Source organism: Trachypithecus francoisi, unplaced genomic scaffold (genome assembly GCF_009764315.1).
Source record: "Trachypithecus francoisi isolate TF-2019V2 unplaced genomic scaffold, Tfra_2.0 Lachesis_group11, whole genome shotgun sequence".
Lineage (NCBI taxonomy): Eukaryota > Metazoa > Chordata > Mammalia > Primates > Cercopithecidae > Trachypithecus > Trachypithecus francoisi.
Genome location: NW_022681456.1, coordinates 636,329 through 657,500, shown reverse-complemented (window position 1 = coordinate 657,500; position 21,172 = coordinate 636,329). Strand labels below are relative to the sequence as shown.

At 60.9% G+C, this 21,172-nt stretch overlaps 1 protein-coding gene across 38 annotated transcripts in view; it reads left to right on the top strand.

Annotated features, from left to right (window-relative positions):
- The window catches only part of FBRSL1 (fibrosin like 1), a 92,480-nt gene extending 75,293 nt beyond the window's left edge, over window positions 1–17,187 (top strand). For 7 of the 38 annotated variants that reach the window (XM_033220036.1, XM_033220020.1, XM_033220043.1 and 4 more), the window contains 15 exons: window positions 166–211; window positions 2,437–2,752; window positions 2,846–3,051; window positions 3,578–3,646; window positions 3,817–4,034; window positions 4,806–4,862; window positions 5,062–5,157; window positions 6,804–6,872; window positions 7,036–7,065; window positions 7,210–7,281; window positions 8,581–8,713; window positions 13,460–13,663; window positions 13,887–13,970; window positions 14,203–14,407; window positions 14,988–17,187. In XM_033220036.1, coding sequence (XP_033075927.1) covers window positions 166–211; window positions 2,437–2,752; window positions 2,846–3,051; window positions 3,578–3,646; window positions 3,817–4,034; window positions 4,806–4,862; window positions 5,062–5,157; window positions 6,804–6,872; window positions 7,036–7,065; window positions 7,210–7,281; window positions 8,581–8,713; window positions 13,460–13,663; window positions 13,887–13,970; window positions 14,203–14,407; window positions 14,988–15,798 — 2,616 coding nt within the window. In that variant the 3' untranslated portion in view covers window positions 15,799–17,187. Of the gene's footprint in view, window positions 1–165; window positions 212–2,436; window positions 2,753–2,839; window positions 3,052–3,577; window positions 3,742–3,816; window positions 4,035–4,805; window positions 4,863–5,061; window positions 5,158–6,803; window positions 6,873–7,035; window positions 7,066–7,209; window positions 7,282–8,580; window positions 8,714–13,459; window positions 13,664–13,886; window positions 13,971–14,202; window positions 14,408–14,803; window positions 14,827–14,987 lie in introns of all 38 variants that reach the window. The other 31 variants (XM_033220046.1, XM_033220056.1, XM_033220052.1 and 28 more) reach the window with 22 other exon arrangements.
- Window positions 17,188–21,172: the final 3,985 nt, after the last annotated feature.

Here is a 21,172-nt window from a genome sequence, read left to right as displayed (position 1 = left end):
GAGCTCAGGACTAAGCGTGTTCATCTCGTACATGGGGCATCCACAAGGGCACATCCTGCCTGGCTCTGCTGGAAACCCACCCAGACTTGTGTGTAGGCATTGGGCGCAGGGTCCACGAGGATGAGGACCACCCTGACTGCCCCTGATCCCCTTCTCTCTCTCTAGGCATCCGTGGGCTCCGAGAAGCTCTTTGCCCCAGGAACTGATAAAGGTAAGTGGGTCCCCCTCAGCTCAGCTCCTGGGCCTCTGAAGGGACATGGTGCGCCCTGCATCTTGGTGGCAGGACATCCCCCTGAAGTCTGGGGAGAGATGGCCTTGGGGCCTGGGGTGCAGAACTGGGTCGAACTAGGGTGCTGGGATTGCTGGGAAGCCCCCAGGAGCAGGGGAGAGTAGAGGAGGCCACTGAGCTGTAGGCAGGGCCTGGGCTCCGCTCGCAGCAGCAGCTGCCAAGGTGGAACCATTAGGAATGCCTGCTCTCAGGCCCTCCCCAGGCTCGTGGGGTCAGACGCTCAGGACCAGCTGGCACTGGAGCCCCCCCCGCCACAGGCATCACAAGCACCTGTGGCTGCCGAGTGAAAGAGAAACAGGACTCAGACTCACGTCCCTGGCTTTGCAGCCTGCGAGGCCCTGTGGTGCCGTAGAGGGGCCTGAAGAGCCTTTCCAGGCCAGGCCGTCGTACCCTGTGGCCGTGAGCTGTGGGGCGGGGTGTCTACAGTCCAGCAACCCTCTCCAGAGGGGGTAGCCCCCGCGTCTTCTTAGGGCCTCCTTGGTGCTGGGATCCTGGGATTCCCACACCGGGGCCTAGGCGGGCAGCATCTCTGGCAGAACCATGGAGTCTCGGCTCCCGCCTCTCTGGGTTTCCAGCTGGAACCGCCCTTTTGCTGGGACGGCTTCACCCGGATGTGATTAGACAGGACAGGCCCTGCCAACGCCGGCAGGGAGGGGCCCTACTGCCCTGTAGCAGTCGTGGCCTTCACCTGCCTTCAAGTTTTGGAAGCCTGTTCACATCAGAGCATCTCAGCAAAGCAGGTGCAGATGGAGTGGTGTCGGAAGGGGTGTGCATGGGACGGACCCCAACAGGAGAGGCAGCTGGCCTTGCAGAGAGTGTCACATGGGGCTGTTGAATACTCAGCTCACTGCTGCGGCTGCTGCTGCTGCATCTGGATGGACAATGTGCCAGTGAGGGCTGGAGGTGCTAGAAGGGCACAGGAGGCCCGCAGCCCAAGTCTCTTTCCATCCTGATCACGGCTCTTACTGTGCGCAGGGCTGGCTTGGAGATGTGGGAGAGAGGAGGAGAGGTCCGGTGGGCTGACCCAGGGGGCTGGGAAAACCGGTGGAGACAGTGCCGTGGGCTCCCTCTCTCCTGTGTCCCCTGCACAGCCTCTTCTGCGGTCACTGGGTGGTGGCTGCTGTGGAAGGCCTGGCCCCAGATGAAGGGTGAAGATGGGGCTGCTTCCTGCTGCCTGTTTTTGCCTGGGAGGAGCTGCCTGAGGCCCCAGCAGACCAGGCTCCATGGTCACATGGGGCAGGGATGGCTGCAGCTGTCCCCATGGGCCATGGCTCCACCATCCCAAGGCCTCAGGAAGGAAGCAGGGTCTGCCGGGGACAGGAGGCATGTCGCATTTGGAACCTGGTTTTGCTTCTGCGAAACTGGCCCCCAACTGTGACAGCTCCTGACCCCAGGCAACAGGAGCTCCGCTGCATGGACACTGCCCTCTCCTGGCTCCTGGGGACTTGATCTGAGACCTGCCTGAAGGGGCCTCAAAAGGAGGGTTTGGGGTGTGCGGGGGTGGGGGGGGCAGGCCCCAGAGGCTCAAATGGGCCCACAGGACCTGCAGGGGACATGTCTAGGTGGGCAGTCACGGGGGGCAGCCTCCCACCCAGTCCCTGCCCAAGTTTCCGGGAAGTGGTCAAGCCTTCCACGAGGGGGTTCCAGAAAGAAAAGGTGGGCACCAGCTGTGGGCGCTGCTGCTGGGGTGGGATGGAGCCATGTCCTGGGCTGGGGCACATCCGGGGGCGGTGAACGTGAGGCCTAGGCACACAGGCCCTAGCTCCTGCATTCAAATCCAGCTCCCCTCTTGGGCCAAGTCCTTGATATATCTTGGTTTTGTCTGTTAAATGAGGTCATAGCAGCCCTTGCCCAGGGACTGACTCCTGCAGGTCCTGTCCTGTCCCTGCAAGTACCTTTGGGCAGGTGGGCTACCCACCCCGACCCAGGCCCAGGCTCCCAAGCCAGCTCCCTCCGCTGGGCGGGGCCTGGAGCCTCGGTGAGATCCAGCTGGCTGTGTGGCCTCCGTGACTGCCTCATCTGAAATGGGGGCACAGCAGGAGACCAGACATGGCCTGGGCACCGGGCATCTTCCAGGGCGCTCTGGGCCACAGGAGGGGCAGGGACGAGGCCCTGCTGGTCTGAACGCAGCCACCCTCTCTCTGCAGGCCCAGCGCTTGAGAAGTCGGAGGCCAAGGCCGGGGCGGTGCTCAAGGTGTCAGGCCTGGAGCGCAGCCGTGAGCTCAGCGCCGAGAGCTTCCTGCCCGCGGCCAGCCCCGCGCCCCACGCCGCGCCCTGCCCGGGGCCCCCGCCTGGCTCCCGCGCCAGCCCCCTGGTGAAGAAGGAGCCCCCCGCCCCGCCCCGCCACACCCCGCAGCCGCCACCCCCGCAGCCCCGCGGCCTGCTCCCGACACACGTGCCTGCATCCCTGGGCGCCTTCGCGGGCCACGGCCAGGCGGCAGCCAACGGCCTGCACGGCCTCAGGTGGGGTCCCCGCGGGGGCGGGGCCTGTGCGGCCTCAGGTTGGGGGGCTCTGCAGGGGCCGGGCTGGCAGGCACTGAGCCCCGTGTCCCGCAGCAGGAGCAGCAGCGCCCCCCTGGGCCTGGGGAAGCACGTGTCGCTGTCGCCTCACGGGCCGGGCCCCCACCTGTCTACCTCACACCTGGCGCTCCGGGCCCAGGCGCAGCACCAGCTCCACGCGGCCATGTTTGCCGCGCCCCCAACACTGCCCCCGCCCCCGGCGCTGCCGGCCAGCAGCCTGGTCCTCCCAGGACACCCGGCCGGTAGGTGTCTCGGCCGCGATCTCACCCAGGGCAGGGGTAGGGGGTGTGGGGACACAGCCACTGGGGAGGGGCGCACAGCCGGGCCCTCCACCTGTTGCGGGCTCCGCGGATCCTGGGCGCCTCTCTGAATGGTGCCTCCAGGTGTGCCTTTCCCCAGGGGTCCCTGCTGGGCCACGGGCCGTGTGCGTGCGGGGACAGGCAGGACACATGTGCGCATGCATGTACAGACGTGTTCACGTTGAGACAGGCCCACAGGCCTCCCCTGCTGGGGCCAGGCCTCCCCCGCAGCCTGCTGGGTCCTGAGCCCTGGGAGGAGGGGACCGCACATCAAGCAGGCGCCATCCCAATGGAACCCCAACCGCGAAGGCTTCCTCCCTCAGCCCCCAGGCGCTTCCTCAGGCTCCGAGTCAGGCTGGCCCAGGCTGGGGATGACCATGTGTCCCGGGATGGGACCAGGACGCTGGCCTGGGGGTGGCTGGACCCTGGCTCCTGGGGAGGGGCTCACCGTGTTCTCTCTTGCCTCTAGATGCCAGCCTGTCGGTCTCATTCAGCCAGCCAATCATGTATTGCCAGCCTCATTCGGGGATTCTGATTGGTACTTGGTCACAGGCTCCTCTCTTACCTGCACCCCTGGGCCCGCACGTGGCGAGCGGCCACCCCGGCTTGGCCTGCCGACCCCGGGAGTGCCAGGTGACTATCCGCCTCGCCCCACCGGGAGCCCGCGGCCAACGTGCCTCTCTGTCTCTCTCTCTTTTTCTCTTGTAGATCACGAGCTGCTCAGGCAAGAGCTGAACACGCGGTTTCTGGTGCAGAGCGCCGAGCGGCCTGGCGCCTCCCTGGGCCCGGGGGCTCTGCTGCGGGCGGAGTTCCATCAGCACCAGCACACACACCAGCACACGCACCAACACACACACCAGCACCAACACACATTCGCCCCCTTCCCCGCAGGGCTGCCCCCGACGCCGCCCGCCGCACCCCCGCCGGTGCGTAGGCCCGCGTGCTGGCAGGGGGCGGGGGCGGGCGTGGGGCGGGGACACGCAGCAGGCACACGCAGACACACGCTCGCACGCACACCAGCCCAGGAGGAGGTGGGGGGCCGGCCGCACCTCTCTGTCATCCGTCCGTCTGTCCGGTCCCCAGCGTGCCCTCTGGTGTCCCCACCCCAAGCCGTGCCATGAGGTCCCCACCCTGGGCCGTGTTCCTGGACTTAGGCAGGCACCCCGTGCCCACGTGCATGGGACACCCTCACACCCGCACTAGATCCCAGTGCCAGGGCTGGAGGCCCAGACAGGCCTGAGGGACACAGGGACCAGGACTCAGGGTGCCTCCCATGTCCCCCAACCCGGAGGCCCGGTCTGAGCAGGGAGCTGCTGGGGGCTCAAGTCCCCTCCACTCTCTCGAGTTTTATTTGGAAACTGGCCAGTTTGTCAGTTACCGGGTGTGTCCCCAGCGCGGCCCAGCGGCCAGGGCTTCATGCCCTAGGCCTCAGCCGGGCACACAGACTGCCCGAGTGACCCCAGTTCCCACCCCATGCAAGGGGAGCCTTAGAATGGAGGGGCCGCCCTGGCCTGAGACTGAGTTCAGAGCCGTGGGGCTGGCGCTCTAGAGGAACCTGGGACGGCTGGCTGCAGCCGCCAGCCTCAGGAAGCACAGCGCCGTCCTGTCACTGCCCAGCCTGGCCAGGTGGGCGGGGGCCGGGGCCCAGCGAGGGTGTCGTGTGTGTGGGGCCTCACCTTCCCCTCCTTCCCTTCCAGTTTGACAAGTACGCGCCCAAGCTGGACAGCCCCTACTTCCGACATTCCAGCGTGAGTGTGAGTGTCCCCAAGGGGCCCGGCGCGTGTTGCTGTGCACGCAGGCCCTGGCTACGGGCGGGCAGGTGGGGCTGTGGGTGGATGGGGCCGTACCTCGCCTGGTCTTGCCCCTGCTGCGTTGGTCCCACCTCCTGGTTACAGGCAGGGGGTGAGGTGGGGACTTGGGCCCCACACTCCATCCACTCTCCTTCTCTTACAGTTCTTCCCGTCCTTCCCTCCTGCCATCCCGGGACTGCCCAGCCTGCTCCCACACCCCGGCCCCTTCGGCTCCCTGCAGGGTGCTTTTCAGCCCAAGGTACCGCTGCCCCTGGCAGGTGGGGCAGGCACAGTGGGGGGATTTTGGAGGGAGTGCATGACAACCTCCCCAAACTCCCTGCCCACAACCACCCCCACTTCCCTCCCTTGTACCTGTCGTCATCTCGGTGCTGGCATGAGCAGCCCTGGCTAGGGTGGGGGGCCCTGCGGTCTGTGTGTGGCCACCGTGGCAGGAGCAGGGGGTCTGACCTGGCGGCAGCCCTGGGAGGTGGTGGGACCGTGCAGAGGGCACACTGTGGAAGCCTCGATGGAGAACATTCCAGTCCTTGGCAGGAGGCCCCAGTGTGGACGGCAGTCTCACAGGCTGTCCACACTACAAGGAACTTGGTTCTCACAGGGCCATCCACACCGCAGGGAACCCAGGCCTTACGGGGCCGCCCGCACCACAGGGCACCCAGGCCTTATGGGACCATCCACACCACAGGGGACCTGGGCCTTATGGGACCGTCTGCACCTCAGGAGGTTGTCTGCCACCTCAGCCAGGGGAGAGGGAACCCTGTGACCCTCCTCACTGTCCCCGGCCTTGTGCTGTAACCCCACCCTCCACGGAGTGGCACACACCTCAGTCCTGAAGCCTCCTCACCTGTGGGCCTTGGGTTCTGAAGACGGGGCCTGGGCCATCCCCAGTAGCTGCCAAGCCCTTCACCTGATAGGACCCTGCAGCCCCCAACTCATTGCCCATAGCTGCTCTGAAGGTCCCAGCATGCACACCTGGGCTCACCTGGGGCACCACCCACCTCGTGGACGGGCAGATAGCGCTTCCGAGGACCAGGCACCCCTGGGCACCAGAGGGTCTTGGGCCCCCAGACCCCGTGGTTGAGGAATTCAGAGGAATGGAGAAGGTGGGATGCATGTGGTTCACCCGCAGATGTTAAGCAGGGACCCCCAGACTGGGACTCTTGGGGGCACTGCCCTGAGCCCAGACAGCCAGGACACTGAGGCCCTGAGTCTGGGAGGGAAGGAACCTGTCCCGGCCTCACCCTGAGCACAGCTGCTCCTGGGCAGGGTGGTAGCCCAGAGGGAAGGGGTACTTGAGCCAGTCCGGGCAGGAAAGGAGTGTGGTGTGACGACCGTCTTTGCTTTGGGACCTCCCTTTCCCTGGCATCCCTAGTGGGAAACGACCGTCTTCCCTTGGCCCATCCAGGCTCACAGCAGCTTCTCCTGGGCTGGAGACTAGGTTGGCACCACTCCCGTCCGGGTGGGGCTGACTCGGCCCTGGCAGCAGGTGGCTCCCCGGGGAGGGTCATCCACCTTCTCTGGCAAGAGCACCTTCTTCCCACCTTTGCAGAAACTGGCGGGCTAAAGGTGTGGTGGTCCTGTGAGGGAGGGCAGGCTGCCTCTGGGTAATAGCGTGCGGGGCCCCACAGCTAGGCAAAGCAGGGCACAGGCCCATGCCAGACCCAGGAAGCCCCGCGGTGTGCTCCTGCCTGGGCACAGGCCCATGCCAGACCCAGGAAGCCCCGCGGTGTGCTCCTGCCTGGGCACAGGCCCATGCCAGACCCAGGAAGCCCCGCGGTGTGCTCCTGCCTGGGCACAGGCCCATGCCAGACCCAGGAAGCCCCGAGGTGTGCTCCTGCCTGGGCTGCCCCACGCGCACACAAGCTCTCTCTCTCTTTCTCCCCTCAGACTTCAAACCCCATTGAGGTGGCCCGCCGGGCTGGTGCGGTTCACACACTCCTGCAGAAAGCGCCTGGGGTAGGTGTCAGTGGGCACCCAGCCCCACCCCCGTGATGGCCTGCCCTGGCCCGGCCCTGGGTGGGCTGGTGCCACAGCAAAGGGGCCATGTCCCCTGCACCCCCAGGACTCGGCCTCCTGAGGGGCCTGGACCTAACACTCCTTTCCTTTCCTGTCTCGACAGGTGTCTGACCCGTACCGGGCGGTGGTCAAGGTGAGTGTGCGTTGGGAAGGCCTGTGGCAGGGGAAGACTCTGGTGCCTCCGGGGTGGCCTCGGGGGGCCCGTGACAACAAGAGTCTGCAGAAGACATGGGTGGGGGTGGCGCCAGCCCCACTGAGTGCTTCCGTCCTGTCTCAGAAGCCAGGGAGGTGGTGTGCCGTGCACGTGCAGATCGCCTGGCAGATCTACCGCCACCAGCAGAAGATGAAGGTGAGACCACTTGGGCTGGTGTGGGGTGCTTGTGGACCCCCTGTCTCCAGCCTGGTTGGGCCCTGGAAGGCCAGGCGTGAGGCAAGTGTGTTTACACGCATGTGCACCGGTGTGATCCTCACGCGTGAGCTGCCTCCCCCTTCGTGTGGGCACTGGGCTCTTACTCTAAGCAGGTCAGTGAGGCCACAAGGCAGTGCTGGGTGCCCGGGTGCTGCAAGGCCCTCCCCTTGGCGAGGCATGTTGGCTGGGTCATGGGGAGCAGAGCAGGGGCACGGGGTGCCGCACCAGTTCCCCACGTCACTGGGGTGCCTCTAGGGTCCTCTGCCCCGCCCCCTCTCCCTGCAGCGATTGAGTGCCTGCTGTATTCCTCAGTCTTCAGCAGTGACCTAGGTGGACCCTGGGCGCTCACAACTGATGTGCACCTGGGAAGGCTGAGGAAGGAGGGCCCCGTGGGCAGCTTGGTGCAGGTCCCATCAGGCTAGGAGCCGTGGGGGCGGGATAGAGTCCTGGGAGGCCAGGACAGTGGGACTGTGGCCTCAACCCCGTGGGACCCTGTGCCTCTTCTGTCCCTGTGCTGTTCTCGATGACACACATGACCTGCGCACACAACTCTTAAAAATCGTTGCGTCCCAAATGCCCTTTGGGAGAGGTATCAGCAGGATGGGACTCAGAGCAGAATGCTGTTTTTTTTGTTGTTTTTTTTTTTTTTTTTTTGAGATGGAGTCTGGCTCTGTTGCCCAGGCTGGAGTGAGTGGCGCGATCTCAGCTCACTGCAAGCTCCACCTCCCGGGTTCACGCCATTCTCCTGCCTCAGTCTCCTGAGTAGCTGGAACTACAGGCGCCCGCCGCCACGCCCGGCTAATTTTTTGTATTTTTAGTAGAGATGGAGTTTCACTGTGTTAGCCAGGATGGTCTCGATCTCCTGACCTCGTGATCCGCCCGCCTCAGCCTCCCAAAGTGCTGGGATTATAGGCGTGAGCCACCGTGCCTGGCCTTAACTTTTAAAAGAATCTAAAAACAGAAAAAGTAAGTTATTTTCCATGACCACATAACATGCCAGCTGAGATGTGCTAAGTACATGCATAGTTCAGAGGACGTGAGCCCTCCCGTACACCTTTTTTGCTGATGACGGTAACATTTCCGTCATTCTGAGTTGGAGAATACATCCTTGAAATTCATCCCACCTGCTCTCCTTTCTGAACTGACTCATACCCAGTCCCTGCGACCCCCCAGGCCTGGGCTTCCTGTGGTCGGGGCTGGTCGCCGGGCAGGCAGCCCTCCCACGCTCTATCCTCCCAGGAGATGCAGCTGGACCCCCACAAGCTGGAGGTGGGTGCCAAGCTGGACCTGTTCGGCAGACCCCCCGCCCCGGGCGTGTTTGCTGGCTTCCACTACCCACAGGACCTGGCCCGGCCCCTCTTCCCCAGCACAGGTGAGAGATGGAATCAGGGGCCGGGTGGGGGACACAGAAACCTGCTCCTGCCCGGCCGAGCCTGCCTTCCTGTGCCAGGAGTGAGAACGTTCTCTGGACCTCAGCACCAGTTTTTGCTTTTTGATGCTCACCATTTACTCAGGTCAAAGCCTGGCAACTCCCTCACCTCACCTCTCCTCCCCACCAAGTCCTGCCCAGTGTGTCCTGCGGGCCTTCAGCCCATGCACGCAGCTCTGAGGCGGCTGGTCCTGGCCACTCCCCCTCTCTGGGGCTCCCTGTTCTGGCTCCACCAGAGGCAAAGGAGTGACAGGGACCCAGGCCCTCGCGGGGCTACCCCCTTCTGTCTCCCAGTCCCCACGTCCCAGGCCCTCGCGAGGCTACCCCCTTCTGTCTCCCAGTCCCCACGTCCCAGGCCCTCGCGGGGCTACCCCCTTCTGTCTCCAGCCCCCGCCGTCCCAGGAGGAGTTTGGTCTCTCGCTGAACAGCAGGAAGTTGCTCCTGAGGCCGGGCTGGGCCCATACCCCAGTGCCCCTTCCTGATGTGCACGGCTGCTCTGGGGGTCCCTGGACCAGCCCAGCTGTGGTGGTTTCCTAGGGAGGGTCCCAGGACTTGGCCTGTACTGTTCTCAGTGGCACGGCCCAGGTTGGGGTCTGCCGGGAGCAGCGAGGACCTCCCTGCCCTTCGGAGTCACCTGCTCCCCCAGGTCACCCCCTCCCCCAAGTCACCCACTCCCCAGGGTCACACCCCCCCGAGTCACCCGTTCCCCCAGGCCATGCCCTCCCTGAGTCACCCCCTCACCCACGTCACCCCCTTCCCGAGTCACCCCCTCCCCGAGTCACTCGCTCCCGAATCACCCCCTCCCCCGGCAATGCAACGTGCCCACACGCCAGTGTCCTCCAGGCACGCAGAGGCACCCAGGCTCTGGGGTGCTGGTCCGTGGGCACCACTGCCTGGCACAAGTCCACATTCCAGGCCCCCGGGAGGAAAGTGGGCTTGAAGCTCAACCATAGTGTGGGATGAACACAGTCTGGGCGCCCAGAAGCCGGCTGAGGGCCAGCCGTCTGTACAGACCTTTCCAAAGATGGTGTCTCAGCCTGTGCGGTACACGCCTTTCTACACATACACAGTTACACACAGTTCCACATACACATCCATGCATGTGCACACACGTGAAGCATGCACATCCACATACAGCTGACCCTTGAACCACAGGCTGGGTCACTCCCCACCACACAGTTGAAAATCCAGGTATAACTTTGACTCCCCCAAAACTTAACTCAGCCTACAGTTGATAGGAATTCTTACAATGGCATGAACACTTGCTGAACGCCTGTTTTGTGTGTTACATGTATGATGGACTATATTCTTACAGTAACATCCACTAGAGAAAAGAAAACCTTATGAGACAGATCATGGCCAGTCATGGTGGGCGCCTGTGGTCCCAGCTACTCAGGAGGCTGAGGCGGGAGGGTTACTTGAGCCCAGGAGGTCAAGGTTGCAGTGAGCCATGATTGCGCCAGTGCTCTCCAGCCTGGGCAACAGAGCAAGACCCTGTCACCAAAAAAAAAAAAAAAAAAAAAATCATAGGGAAGAGTAAAGATATTTGCTATTCACTGCGTGGAAGTGGATTATCCTAAAGGTCTTCATCCTTGTCCTCACGCTAAGTGTGGCCGAGGAGGAGGAGGGACTGGTCTTGCTGTCTCAGGTGGCAGGGGTGGAAGAAAATCCATGTCTAAGTGGACCCACACAGTTCAAACCCGTAGTGTTCAAGGGTCAGCTACATGCACACGCACAGGCACGTACACGCACACGTACACACACAGGAACGTACATGCACAGGCACACGCACAGGCACACACGTACATGCACATGCACATGTATGCACACAGGCACACGTACACACAGGCACACGTACACGCACAGGCACGTACACACACAAGTACACGTACACGCACAGGCACATGCACAGGCGTACACGTACACACAAACACAGGCACAGGCACACACGTATGTGCACAGGCACACGTACACGCACAGGCACACACATGGGCTCTGCGTTGCCCACTTGTCCTGCTGTTGGAACCTTCCTCAGTCACCAGGTCCTTGAGGCCTGTCCCTTCCTCAGAGTTCCCAACCCCCGCTGCAGCCCCCCCCCCCCCACCGTGCTCAGTCTCGCGCGTTCGTGACCATTTGATGCCACGTTGCACGTGGACATGCGAGGGCAGAGCCCTGTTCACACAAGGGTGATGAGTGTCCCAGCAGCCACCTGAGGCTGGTTTCACAAGCATGGTGGCCTCTGGGCCATGGAGCTTCCCAGTAGTCTGGGTTTCTCGGAAAGCAGAAGTCCAGGCTGCAGTTTCTGGCTGTCCGCAGCCTGGCTCAAGCCCCCAGGATACCTGCTCAGTGTGGCGCCCAGTTCTGGGCCCCCCACACTGCCCGCCCCACTGACCCTGCTCCTTCCCTGCCTCCCCTTCCCTCCTTTGGACACCTGGTGGCTGTCCCTCAATGCTCTGCTATTTGTCCTGCAAGACTGGGCCCCCTCCGTCCTTGGGGCCAGTGCTGCCTCCTCCATCTCCTTGGCAGGTCTTGATATCTGGCTGGCAGGGGCAGGATGATTCCTTGTTGCTCTTTTTTTCTCTTCCATATAAACTTTCAATCTGCCTGTTAGGTTCCGGCTTTCACTGGAATTGGGTTAAAGGTGTACATCAACCTAAGAGGAATTCATATGTCGTCTCTGGTATCATTTTCCTATCCCTGATCATAGAGTATCTCATTCATTTAGGTCTTAGTAGAATTAGTCATAGATGCTTTATATTTTACTAATACTATGATTGGAATTTGTAAGTTACATTTCTTTAGCTGTTGCTAGAAAACAAGTGCATATCTGTTTTGAAGATTCATGTGCCATCTCTTGATTTTGTAACTAGCAATCTTGCTAAATTCTTATGAATGCAAAGACATCTGTCTGTCAATTCCTTCACCTTTTCTGTGTAGAAAGTCGTATCTACAAGTGGATGGTTTTGCCTCCTTGTATAAACGGTTGATACATTTCTGGAGCCACTTTTCCAGTGCTTTGTTTCAGATGAGTTTCCCCGAGTAAGCCTGGCCTGTAGTTTCCCTTCCTGTACTGCGTCTGTCAGGTTTTGTCATGAGGGCTCTTTGCCTTCTTCAGTGAGTTACGGAGCTTTCCTTTTTTCTGTTGTCTGGAAGAGCTCTTGTGAGGTCCAGTCATCACTTCCTTCAAGGCTTGGCAGGCTCACACTTCAGGTTCCAGGTATTGATTGTTTTTCCCCATAGGGTGTGGTATTCCTCAAGCTGTTTCTTCTTGAATTGGTTTCAGTAACTCGAGTGTTTCTAGTAAGTTGATTTGGGGCAGGCTCCATAGCTGTCCATCCGTCACGCCTGAACTCCGCCGGCCCTGGTAATTCTTAATATTGCTTGGCTGTGCCATCTTGTCTTTTTTCCTTCATTAATCTCACCAGAAGTTCGTCCATTTCACCAGTATTTTATTTTATTTCTATTTATTTATTTGTTTATTTATTTTGAGACGAATTCTTGGTCTGTCGCCAGGCTGGAGTACAGTGGTATGATCTTGGCTCACTGCAACCTCTACCTCCCGGGTTCAAGTGATTCTCCTGCCTCAGCCTCCCAAGTAGCTGGGATTACAGGCAAGCAACACTACACCTGGCTCATTTTTGTATTTTTAGTAGAGACGGGGTTTCACCATGTTGGCCAGGCTCGTCTCAAACTCCTAACCTCAAGTGATCCTCCTGTCTCGGCCTCCCAAAGTGCTGGGATTACAGGCATGACCCACTGCGCCTGACCAATTTCACCAGTATTTTTAAAGGAGCAGCTTTGACCTTATTGCCTTCTCTGTGTGTTTTCCTGTGTGTGGCTCACTTTTCTGGCCCCTTCTTGCTTGATCTGGAGGTTGAGAATATTAAGTCCTCAGTGTCTCACAGTGTAGGCATTTGAGGCAGTGTGCTTCCTTCCACCTCTTGCTGCACACACTTTGACAAGCTGTGTTTTCATGGCATGGGGCAGGCTGTCTTCCTCTCTAGTTTAGAGGAGTGGCATCAGCTTTCATGCCAGAGCTCAGTGGAGACCAGAAGCTCTGAACACAACCCGCTGCGTCCTACATGGGAGGCGTGAGCACCCCGTCTTTGGGGTCCCCAGGATTAGGGCTGGGAGGGAGCCAGAGTAACCTAAAGATGACGCCTTGCTGGTCTTTACCAGAAACCTGCCCTCTGGACCCATGTGCAGGACGGCCCCTGGCCCAACAGCACTGAGTCCCCTGCAGCAGCCACTTGCAGGGCCAGGGCCCCACATGGTTGCTCTCCCAGGTTGTTGGGGGGCCAGGGCTGATGTTGACATGGCGCTGTGGGCTAGGCCTGTGCCCAGGAATGCCACGAGGGGCTGCGACGTGCAGCCTCCAAGACAGCACCATGTCCATCTGGGCCTGAGGCCGAGCACCACATTAAGAAGTGAGGACCATTTATCAGCTCCCAGGTGAAAGCTCTGGGATAAGGGCTTCAGGAGTGGTCCGATCAAGGCACATGTTACTTGGACTTTGTCTCTGCCCACGTTTGGCCCCTTTGCTCTGAGGGCTGTACTGCACTCAGCACCTCCCTCCCTGCCCCCCTTGGGTTCCCAGGATGGCTGCCACTGCAGCCCCAAGTCAAACCTCCTCCAAATTGTGGGGTAAATTCCACCTCTTACTCTGACTGGACACACTTCACCCCTCAGGGCATGCGAGAGAATGGGAGGTGAAGTTTCACAGAGGAAACTGGGGTCCCCCCTGTGAACAGAGCTGCAGATGGGAGGCCCTGGTGCTCTCTCCTGGCCTCTGTCAAACCTGGCTGCCCCCCCCAGGTGCCGCCCATCCTGCCTCCAACCCATTTGGAGCCTCAGCCCATCCCGGCAGCTTCCTGCCCGCTGGCCCCCTGACAGGTGGGTGCCTCTGAATTTAGCCCACGCAGCCTGGCTGGTTCCTCAGCAGCCTTGGGGTGGGGGAAATAGGTGGGCGAGAAGGTGACCCCAAGCCCCAGGGAGCCCCTTGGGTCATGCAGGCAGCACCCACCAGGCCGGGAGCCTCTGCAGCAGCCCCACTGGGCCAGGTGGGAGCTGCAGCCCACACCTCACAGACCTCTGGGGCTTGCGGTTGCCCCCACAGACCCTTTCAGCAGACCGAGCACCTTTGGGGGCCTGGGGAGCCTGAGCAGCCATGCCTTTGGGGGCCTGGGCAGCCACGCACTGGGTGAGTGACCCAGCCTGTGCCCCTCCCCCGATGCCCGTGCCCCTCCCCCATGCCTGTGTCCTCTGCAGGAACCCTGATGCCTGGCTGACCTCCCTCCTCTCTGGGCTGGGCCCCCTGGGGGCACCCCCTTCTCGATGTCAGCCTGGGACCCTCCTAAAACCCCTCCCGGGTTCTCCTGGAGTGTGGCTGGGGAGGGACAGACCCAACCTCACGCTTCGTGGCCTCCCCCCAGCTCCTGGCGGCAGCATCTTTGCCCCCAAGGAGGGCTCCTCCGTGCACAGCCTTCCCAGCCCCCACGAGGCCTGGAACCGACTGCACCGGGCACCACCCTCCTTCCCCGCCCCACCCCCGTGGCCCAAGTCCGTGGAGGTGGAGCGGGTGTCAGCCCTGACCAACCATGACCGAGAGCCGGACAATGGCAAGGAGGAGCAGGAACGGTGAGTGGTCTCTTGTTCCCTATCCCCCCACCGTAGCCCCCAGCCCCCGTTCCCTCTTCCCCTCCCCCCTCTCCTCCTCCCCGTTTCCTCTCCCCCTCCTCGCCGCACTGCTGCCCACTCATGCTCTGTCCAGCTCTGTGCTGAGCCCCGGGGTATGGGGACCAAAGTTCTGCTCCCCGGCGACTCCTCCCTGCGATGGGGAGTGAAGGCCGGGCCCTGGGCCTGGGAAGGGTGAGGAGGGTGAAGACCCACCCACACCTGCCATCAGGGAGGCCTCCAGGTCAGCCTGACCCACAGTTTGAGGGAGGAGTCCCCGTCCTAACAGGGAGGGCCCGTGGGGAGCTGAAGTCGCTGTTGGCGGCTCATCCTGCTTCGTCTCTCGGCCGAGGTTTCCAGGCCGCCCAGCGGAGAGAGGACGCGTAGGTTTTGGGAGCCTGTGGGGGTGCGGGAGCCGTGGGTGCTGAGGGGTCACCGGCCACCCCAGAGCTGGAGGCCCCGCCAGGCAATGGGAGCAGCCTGGGCTGCGCCGCTCGGCGGGACGGAGGTCTCGGGAGTGACGGGTCCGCCCTGCCGCCTCCAGGGACCTCCTGGAGAAGACGCGCCTGCTGAGCCGGGCCTCGCCCGCCACCCCCGCCGGCCACCCTGTCAGCGGACTCCTGCTCCGGGGCCAGAGCGAGCTGGGCCGGCCTGGGGCCCCTGCGGAGCGCGAGTCCGAACCTCGGGTCAAGGAGAGCCGCTCCCCAGCCAAGGAGGAGGCCGCCAAGATGCCCGCGCACGCGTCCCCGCCCCACAGCAAGGCTGCTCCGGGAAACGTGAAGGTCAAGGAGGAGCGCGGGGAGGACGAGGCTTCCGAACCCCCGGGGGGCGCCCTGCACCCCGCGCCCCTGCAGCTGGGCCTGGGCCGCGAGCGCCTGGGCGCGCCGGGCTTCGCGTGGGAGCCTTTCCGCGGCCTGGAGCTGCCCCGCCGCGCCTTCCCCGCTGCCGCCCCCGCCCCGGGCCCCGCCGCCCTCCTGGAGCCCCCGGAGCGCCCCTACCGCGACCGTGAGCCCCACGGCTACAGCCCCGAGCGCCTGCAGGGGGAGCTGGAGCGCGCGCGGGCCCCGCACCTGCCGCCCGCCGCCCCCGCCCTGGACGGCGCGCTGCTGCCCTCGCTGGGCGCCCTGCACTTCCCTCGCCTGGCGCCCGGCGCGCTGCACAACGGGCTCCTGGCGCGGACCCCGCCCGCCGCCACCGCCGCCCTCGGCGCACCGCCCCCACTGGTGACCGCGGCCGGGCCTCCCACGCCCCCCGGGCCGCCGCGGAGCCGGACTACGCCGCTGGGGGGCCTCGGGCCGGGCGACGCGCGCGACTACTCGCCGTCCCGAAACCCCCCGGAGGTGGAGGCGCGGTAGCCCCGGGGCCGCAGACGCCTCTCCGAGCGCACCGCGGTCCGTTTCTCCATCAGTTCCTAGAACTCAAGCACAGCTCCCGCCGATCCTGGGGCGGCGCCGCCTCTCCACCCGCAGCCTGCGGAGGCGGAGACTTGGGTGTCGGCTTTTCTGAGGGTGATCTTTTGTTTTCCGAGATTGGGATTCGGCTGTTGGGAAAAAAAAATCGCGTTTGTACCTTTTCCCCCCACAAATGAGAAGTGTTTGTAATGGATTTGTATTTTTCTTAATTTTATGCTATTTAGACGTTTAAAAGAACCAAAAAAGAAACTTTTGCTTCTTCGTTTTCGGTTGGAATTTGCAGTTTAATGGCCTCAGATCCTTCTCCAGACCCCCAGGGTTTCTTTGTCTTATTTATGGAGAAAAACCGGTCACTTTGTCCAGCGCACTGTGAGGCCCCCACTCAGGCCAGCCCTGGCCCCCCCTTGGTACTTGGAACCGAAGTTACAGATCTATATTAAAATAATAATAATGTACAAAACTTTGTTTTTTGCCTTATTATGCAGAAGTGTAAGAGAATTTCTTTTTTGGTTTGTTTTTTAAAAAGCAAACGAAACGTGTAAATAGTCTGTTGATATAAATATATGACGTTATTAAATTCTTAATCTAGATAGACTTTATAAATCGGTTTCCAGAAACCCCTCTGGTTGTTTGTCTAACATGGTCACAAAAACCCAGGCGCTGCCGGTTGTAAACATTCTCAGAAGTTTAATGGCAGCAACTTTCCTTCAACTATGCAAGCGCTCCCGCCGCTGGTGGGGGGAGGAAGGTTCCGCCAGCGACCTCCCAGCCCCTGGGTCCGTGGAGGGGTTGGGTACCCCCATCAGGGCCCCTGGCCAGCAGAACAGCACTCCTGGGCGGCTCCTGTGGGCTTCAGGGCTGGCCAGCTCCAGCCGCAAGGGCGATTCTGTGGACGTTTGTGTGGATGGTGCAGTGTTCTCGGAATCTGTAGACCAGATCGGTGGAGGTTTAGAAGTACAAGAGTCTAAAGGCTGAGTACAAAAAAAAAAAAAAAAAAAATCACCATTGTGTGTTTTCTTTCACCTGAGGCATCAGCGTCACCTTGGTGTGGGCGTCGCCTCCCGGGCCCTTGGCCTGGCCTCCTCTCGGTTTGGGTTTTGCCCTCACCCACATGAGCCCCCCATGCCCTGCCCCCCCTTGAGGCCTTTTGTGTTCCCCTACGTCTGGGCTGTGGCCCTGCCAGGCTTCCCAGCCTTCAGGGTCAGCTGTTGAGCCACTTGCTTTGCTCAGTTCTGTGTTTCAGCCACGTTTCCACGGTGGACCCCGTTTGTTTGGAATATTCTGTTCCCATTTCAATCAGTGATGATAAATACAGCCTTGATTTGGATGAAACTGTGGTCGTGTGTTCTGTGTGGCGTTGGGGGGCCGGGCTCACCCAGGCTGACCCCCTACAGCCGTGTGTCCCTCCTGCAGGCGCCTTGGGATGCTGGGCACCTGGGCGGCCCCACGCTGTCGGGTGCCATCACCCAGGAAGTGAAGCACAGCAGGTGCCAGCTTCCCAGCCCTGCTGCTACCCCAGCTCTGCCCAGCCCCCCATAGAAACCCCAGCCCCCGGCTCTGCCCAGTCCCCTCCCCCAGCGCCACCTCTCCCCATGGAAGCCCCAGTTCCTGGCTCTGTCCGATGCCCCATTGTGCCGCTTCGTTCTTGGGAATGTCACGTGGCTCCCTGTCGTCCCACCCCCAGTGACCCCATGGCCGCCTTCCCTCACACCCACGGGGTTTTCTGCATAGAAGATGCTCTTAGTTCCCGCCTTCATGCCAGAGAGTTCTGGCCCTGCAGGGACTTGTGGGATTGACCTTGCCCTGGCTGTGCCCGAATGAACAGGAGCTCAGAGGGCAGGAGAGGTGCAGAGGTGGCAGCCCCCACCCTCCTGTGCAGTGAGCACCAGGCCCACCTACCTTGAGTGATGTTCAGGAAAGCTCCAGGTGCACACCTGGCCTTGACCTGAGCATCACCTCCACCCCGGCCCTGCCAATTAACTCCTCACTGAGGGGCCCCAGGGCTGCAACCTAAGAAGGAGGCCTCGTGGACCCACTGTGCACCCAGTAAGGAGTGCCCTGTGTCCCATAAGACCCTTCCAGGGTGGCAGGAGGGGCAGGTCCCACTCCACGCCCCACCGGGTTATTGTCTGGGGCCTGGACCATCTGCCACATGGGGCTTCTATGCAAGGGTTTGCTTCCTGTGGAGTCAGCCCTGCCACCCCACAGGCCTCTGTGTCCGAGTCCCGATTTGGGCTTCAGCTTTTACAATGAGCTGCCACTTAGCGATGGGGAGACGTTGGGAAATGTGTTGCGCAATTTTGCCACTGTGTGAATATCAGCGTGTGGCACATGCCTGGACGGGCCGGCCTGTTGTTCCTGGGCTGCACACCTGCACCCCATGTGACTCCTGAATCCTGTTGGCAGCTGTAACATGGTGGTAGCTGTTGGTGCATTAAAAGGTACAGTAAGAATGCAGCATTCTGGCCAGACGTGATGGCTCACGCCTGGAATCCCAGCACTTCCGGAGGCTGAGGTGGGTGGATCACCTGAGGTCAGGAGTTTGAGACTAGCCTGACCAACATGGTGAAACTCCATCTCTACTAAAAATACAACAAATTAGCCAGGCGTGGTGGCATTTGCCTGTAATCCCAGCTACTCTGGAGGCTGAGGCGAGAGGATCACTTTAACCCAGGAGGCAGAGGTTGCCGTGAGCTGCAGTAACGCCACCGTACTTCCAGCCTGGGAGACAGAGCAAGACTCCGTCTCAAAAAAAAAAAAAAAAAAAAGAATCCTGCATTCTAATCTTCTAGGGCTGCCTCTGCCTATGCAGCCTGCCCTTTCCCACAGCGCGGCTGGATGGCACGCGACTGTGCTTCACGTCCCCTTGTCTTGGTTATTCCAACCCGCGCAGCAAATCTTCAGGAAGACTCCAGCGCTGCATATTCTGCCCTGAGTGAGCTGATTGTGTTAGTCATCCACACGGGCCTGCTCTGCCCCAAGTCCCCTGCAGGGCAGCCCAGCAGTGAGGAGGAGGCAAGGCCAAAGCCCAGTCCTGTGGCCCCAGGGATCTGGGAACGCACCTGTAAGGCACAGCTGGAGGGAGGGCGGCAGCTGGAGGGTGAACAGCAGTGCAGCTGGAGGGAGGACGACAGTGCACCTGGAGGGAGAGCAGCAATGTGGCTGGAGGGAGGGTGGCAGTGAGGCTGGAGGGTGGATGGCAGTGAGGCTGGAGGGTGGATGGCAGTGAGGCTGGAGGGAGGATGACAGTGTGGCTGGAGGTAGGGCGGCAGTGGGACTGGAGGGAGGATGGCAGTTGGAGGGTGGGCGGCACTCCAGGGCCATCCCCTGGCCAGAACTACCTGCGAGCCTAGGGATGCCATGTGAAGGAGTGAAATGGTGAAATGTCTGCCTTTAAGTCAAAGCACACAGCCTTAGGCTGGGCACGGTGGCTCAAGCCTGTAATCCCAGCACTTTGGGAGGCTGAGATGGGCGGATCACGAGGTCAGGAGATCGAGACCATCCTGGCTAACATGATGAAACCCCGTCTCTACTAAAAAAATACAAAAAACTAGCCGGGCGAGGTGGCAGGCGCCTGTAGTCCCAGCCACTGGGGAGGCTGAGGCAGGAGAACGGCGTCAACCCGGGAGGCAGAGCTTGAAGTGAGCTGAGGTCCGGCCACTGCACTCCAGCCTGGGCGACAGAGCGAGACTCCATCTCAAAAAAAAAAAAAAAAAAAAAAAAAAGCACACAGCCTGCTTTGAAATGCAGAGAACGGGGGAGGGGACCCCATCCAGGCAGGGTCCCTCTGGGGCTGCCTTCCACTGTAGGGCCAGTCCTGGCACTGAGGCAGCCATCTCTCCCCAAGCATCATCTTTAAGGGGAGTGATCTCTGATGGTGCAGAATCCAGGGTGGACTTCTTCCCAGGAGCACTCTGTGAGGGGGCACGTTCCTGGGAGCACTCTGTGATGAGAGCACCCTCCTGGGAGCACTCTGATGGAGCATCCTCCTGTGAGTACTCTGTGAAATGGGAGCACCTTCCTGGGAATACTCTGCGAGGGAGCACGCTCCTGGGAGCATTCTGTGAGGGTGCATCTTCCTGGGAGCACTGTGAGGGTGGCACCCTCCCGGAAACACTCTTTTAGAGGGAGCACACTCCTGAGAGCACTCTGATGAAAGCACTCTCCTGGGAGCACTCTGTGAGGTAACACCCTCCTGGGAGCATTCTGTGGGGGAGCACTCGGTGAGGGAGCACTCTCCTGGGAGCATTCTGTGATGAACACACCCTCCTGGGAGCACTCTGTGAGGAGGGGCACCTTCTTGGGAGCACTCTATGAGGGTACACGCTCCTGGAAACGGGGCACATCGCTCAGAAGGTCAGCAGTCCAAGTGACCCTCCCCTGTCCCCGGAGGATTTTGGTGAGGCTATTTCCATCTCAACTGGTAACTTAGAACTTGGGCTAAATTACCCTGCTATAAAACTTGGAACCTGGGTAAATTAGAACCTGGGTTAGATAGACTCTGCTATAAAAATCAGGAGTTGAAATTCTATTTTATTTCAGCAAGATCTGAAAGATGCAGTCAGGCAAATGGAAGCACATCTGATGTTGACAGAAAAATAAAGGTTTTGATATATGTTTTAATATTCTATCCTTCATAGAATAGAAATAGGGTTTTAAAAACACTCAACCTGGGTGACGTTTGTCAAGCAGCTGCAGTGACTCCTGGCCATCCCAGGAGGGAGAGGAACAGCATCAAAGTCCGTCCTGTTACTACCAGACTCAGGGCCTGGCACGCAGCAGGGGCCAGGTGTGTCCTGGACAGGCAAAGGCATCGAAGAAGGGGGAAGCCTCCCAGATGCCCTGCTGGGCTCCTCCTGGCAATGCCTGGACCCCTCACCAGCAAGGAAGTGGAGTCCCAGGACAGGCATGAACACTGGAATGCCCTGGGTGCCCAAATGAGCCCGTTCTCCGTGCCTCGTCCTCACGTGGCCACCTCTATGTTGAGGCTTCCCCAGCTCTCTCGTGAGGACTAGTCTGCGTTTACACGCTACCTTGGTAATCCAGGAAAGTCGCACCACCTCCACATCCTGACTCTAATCCAATTGGCTCAGACATGGCCTTCTAGGCGACGTACCCGCAGATTCCAGAGATTGCGCCATGGAGATCTTCCCACCGCTGATGGGAACCTGGAATTCAAGGATCTTGACGCAGACTGTAAGTATTCATGACTGACAACACTGAGCTCTCTGCAGTGTCAGCTGGGGTCCTATCCACAGCCCGAGGGCATGTGGTGCTGCTGGGAGAGGCCAGGGGCCAGTGCTCCTGTGTCCAACAG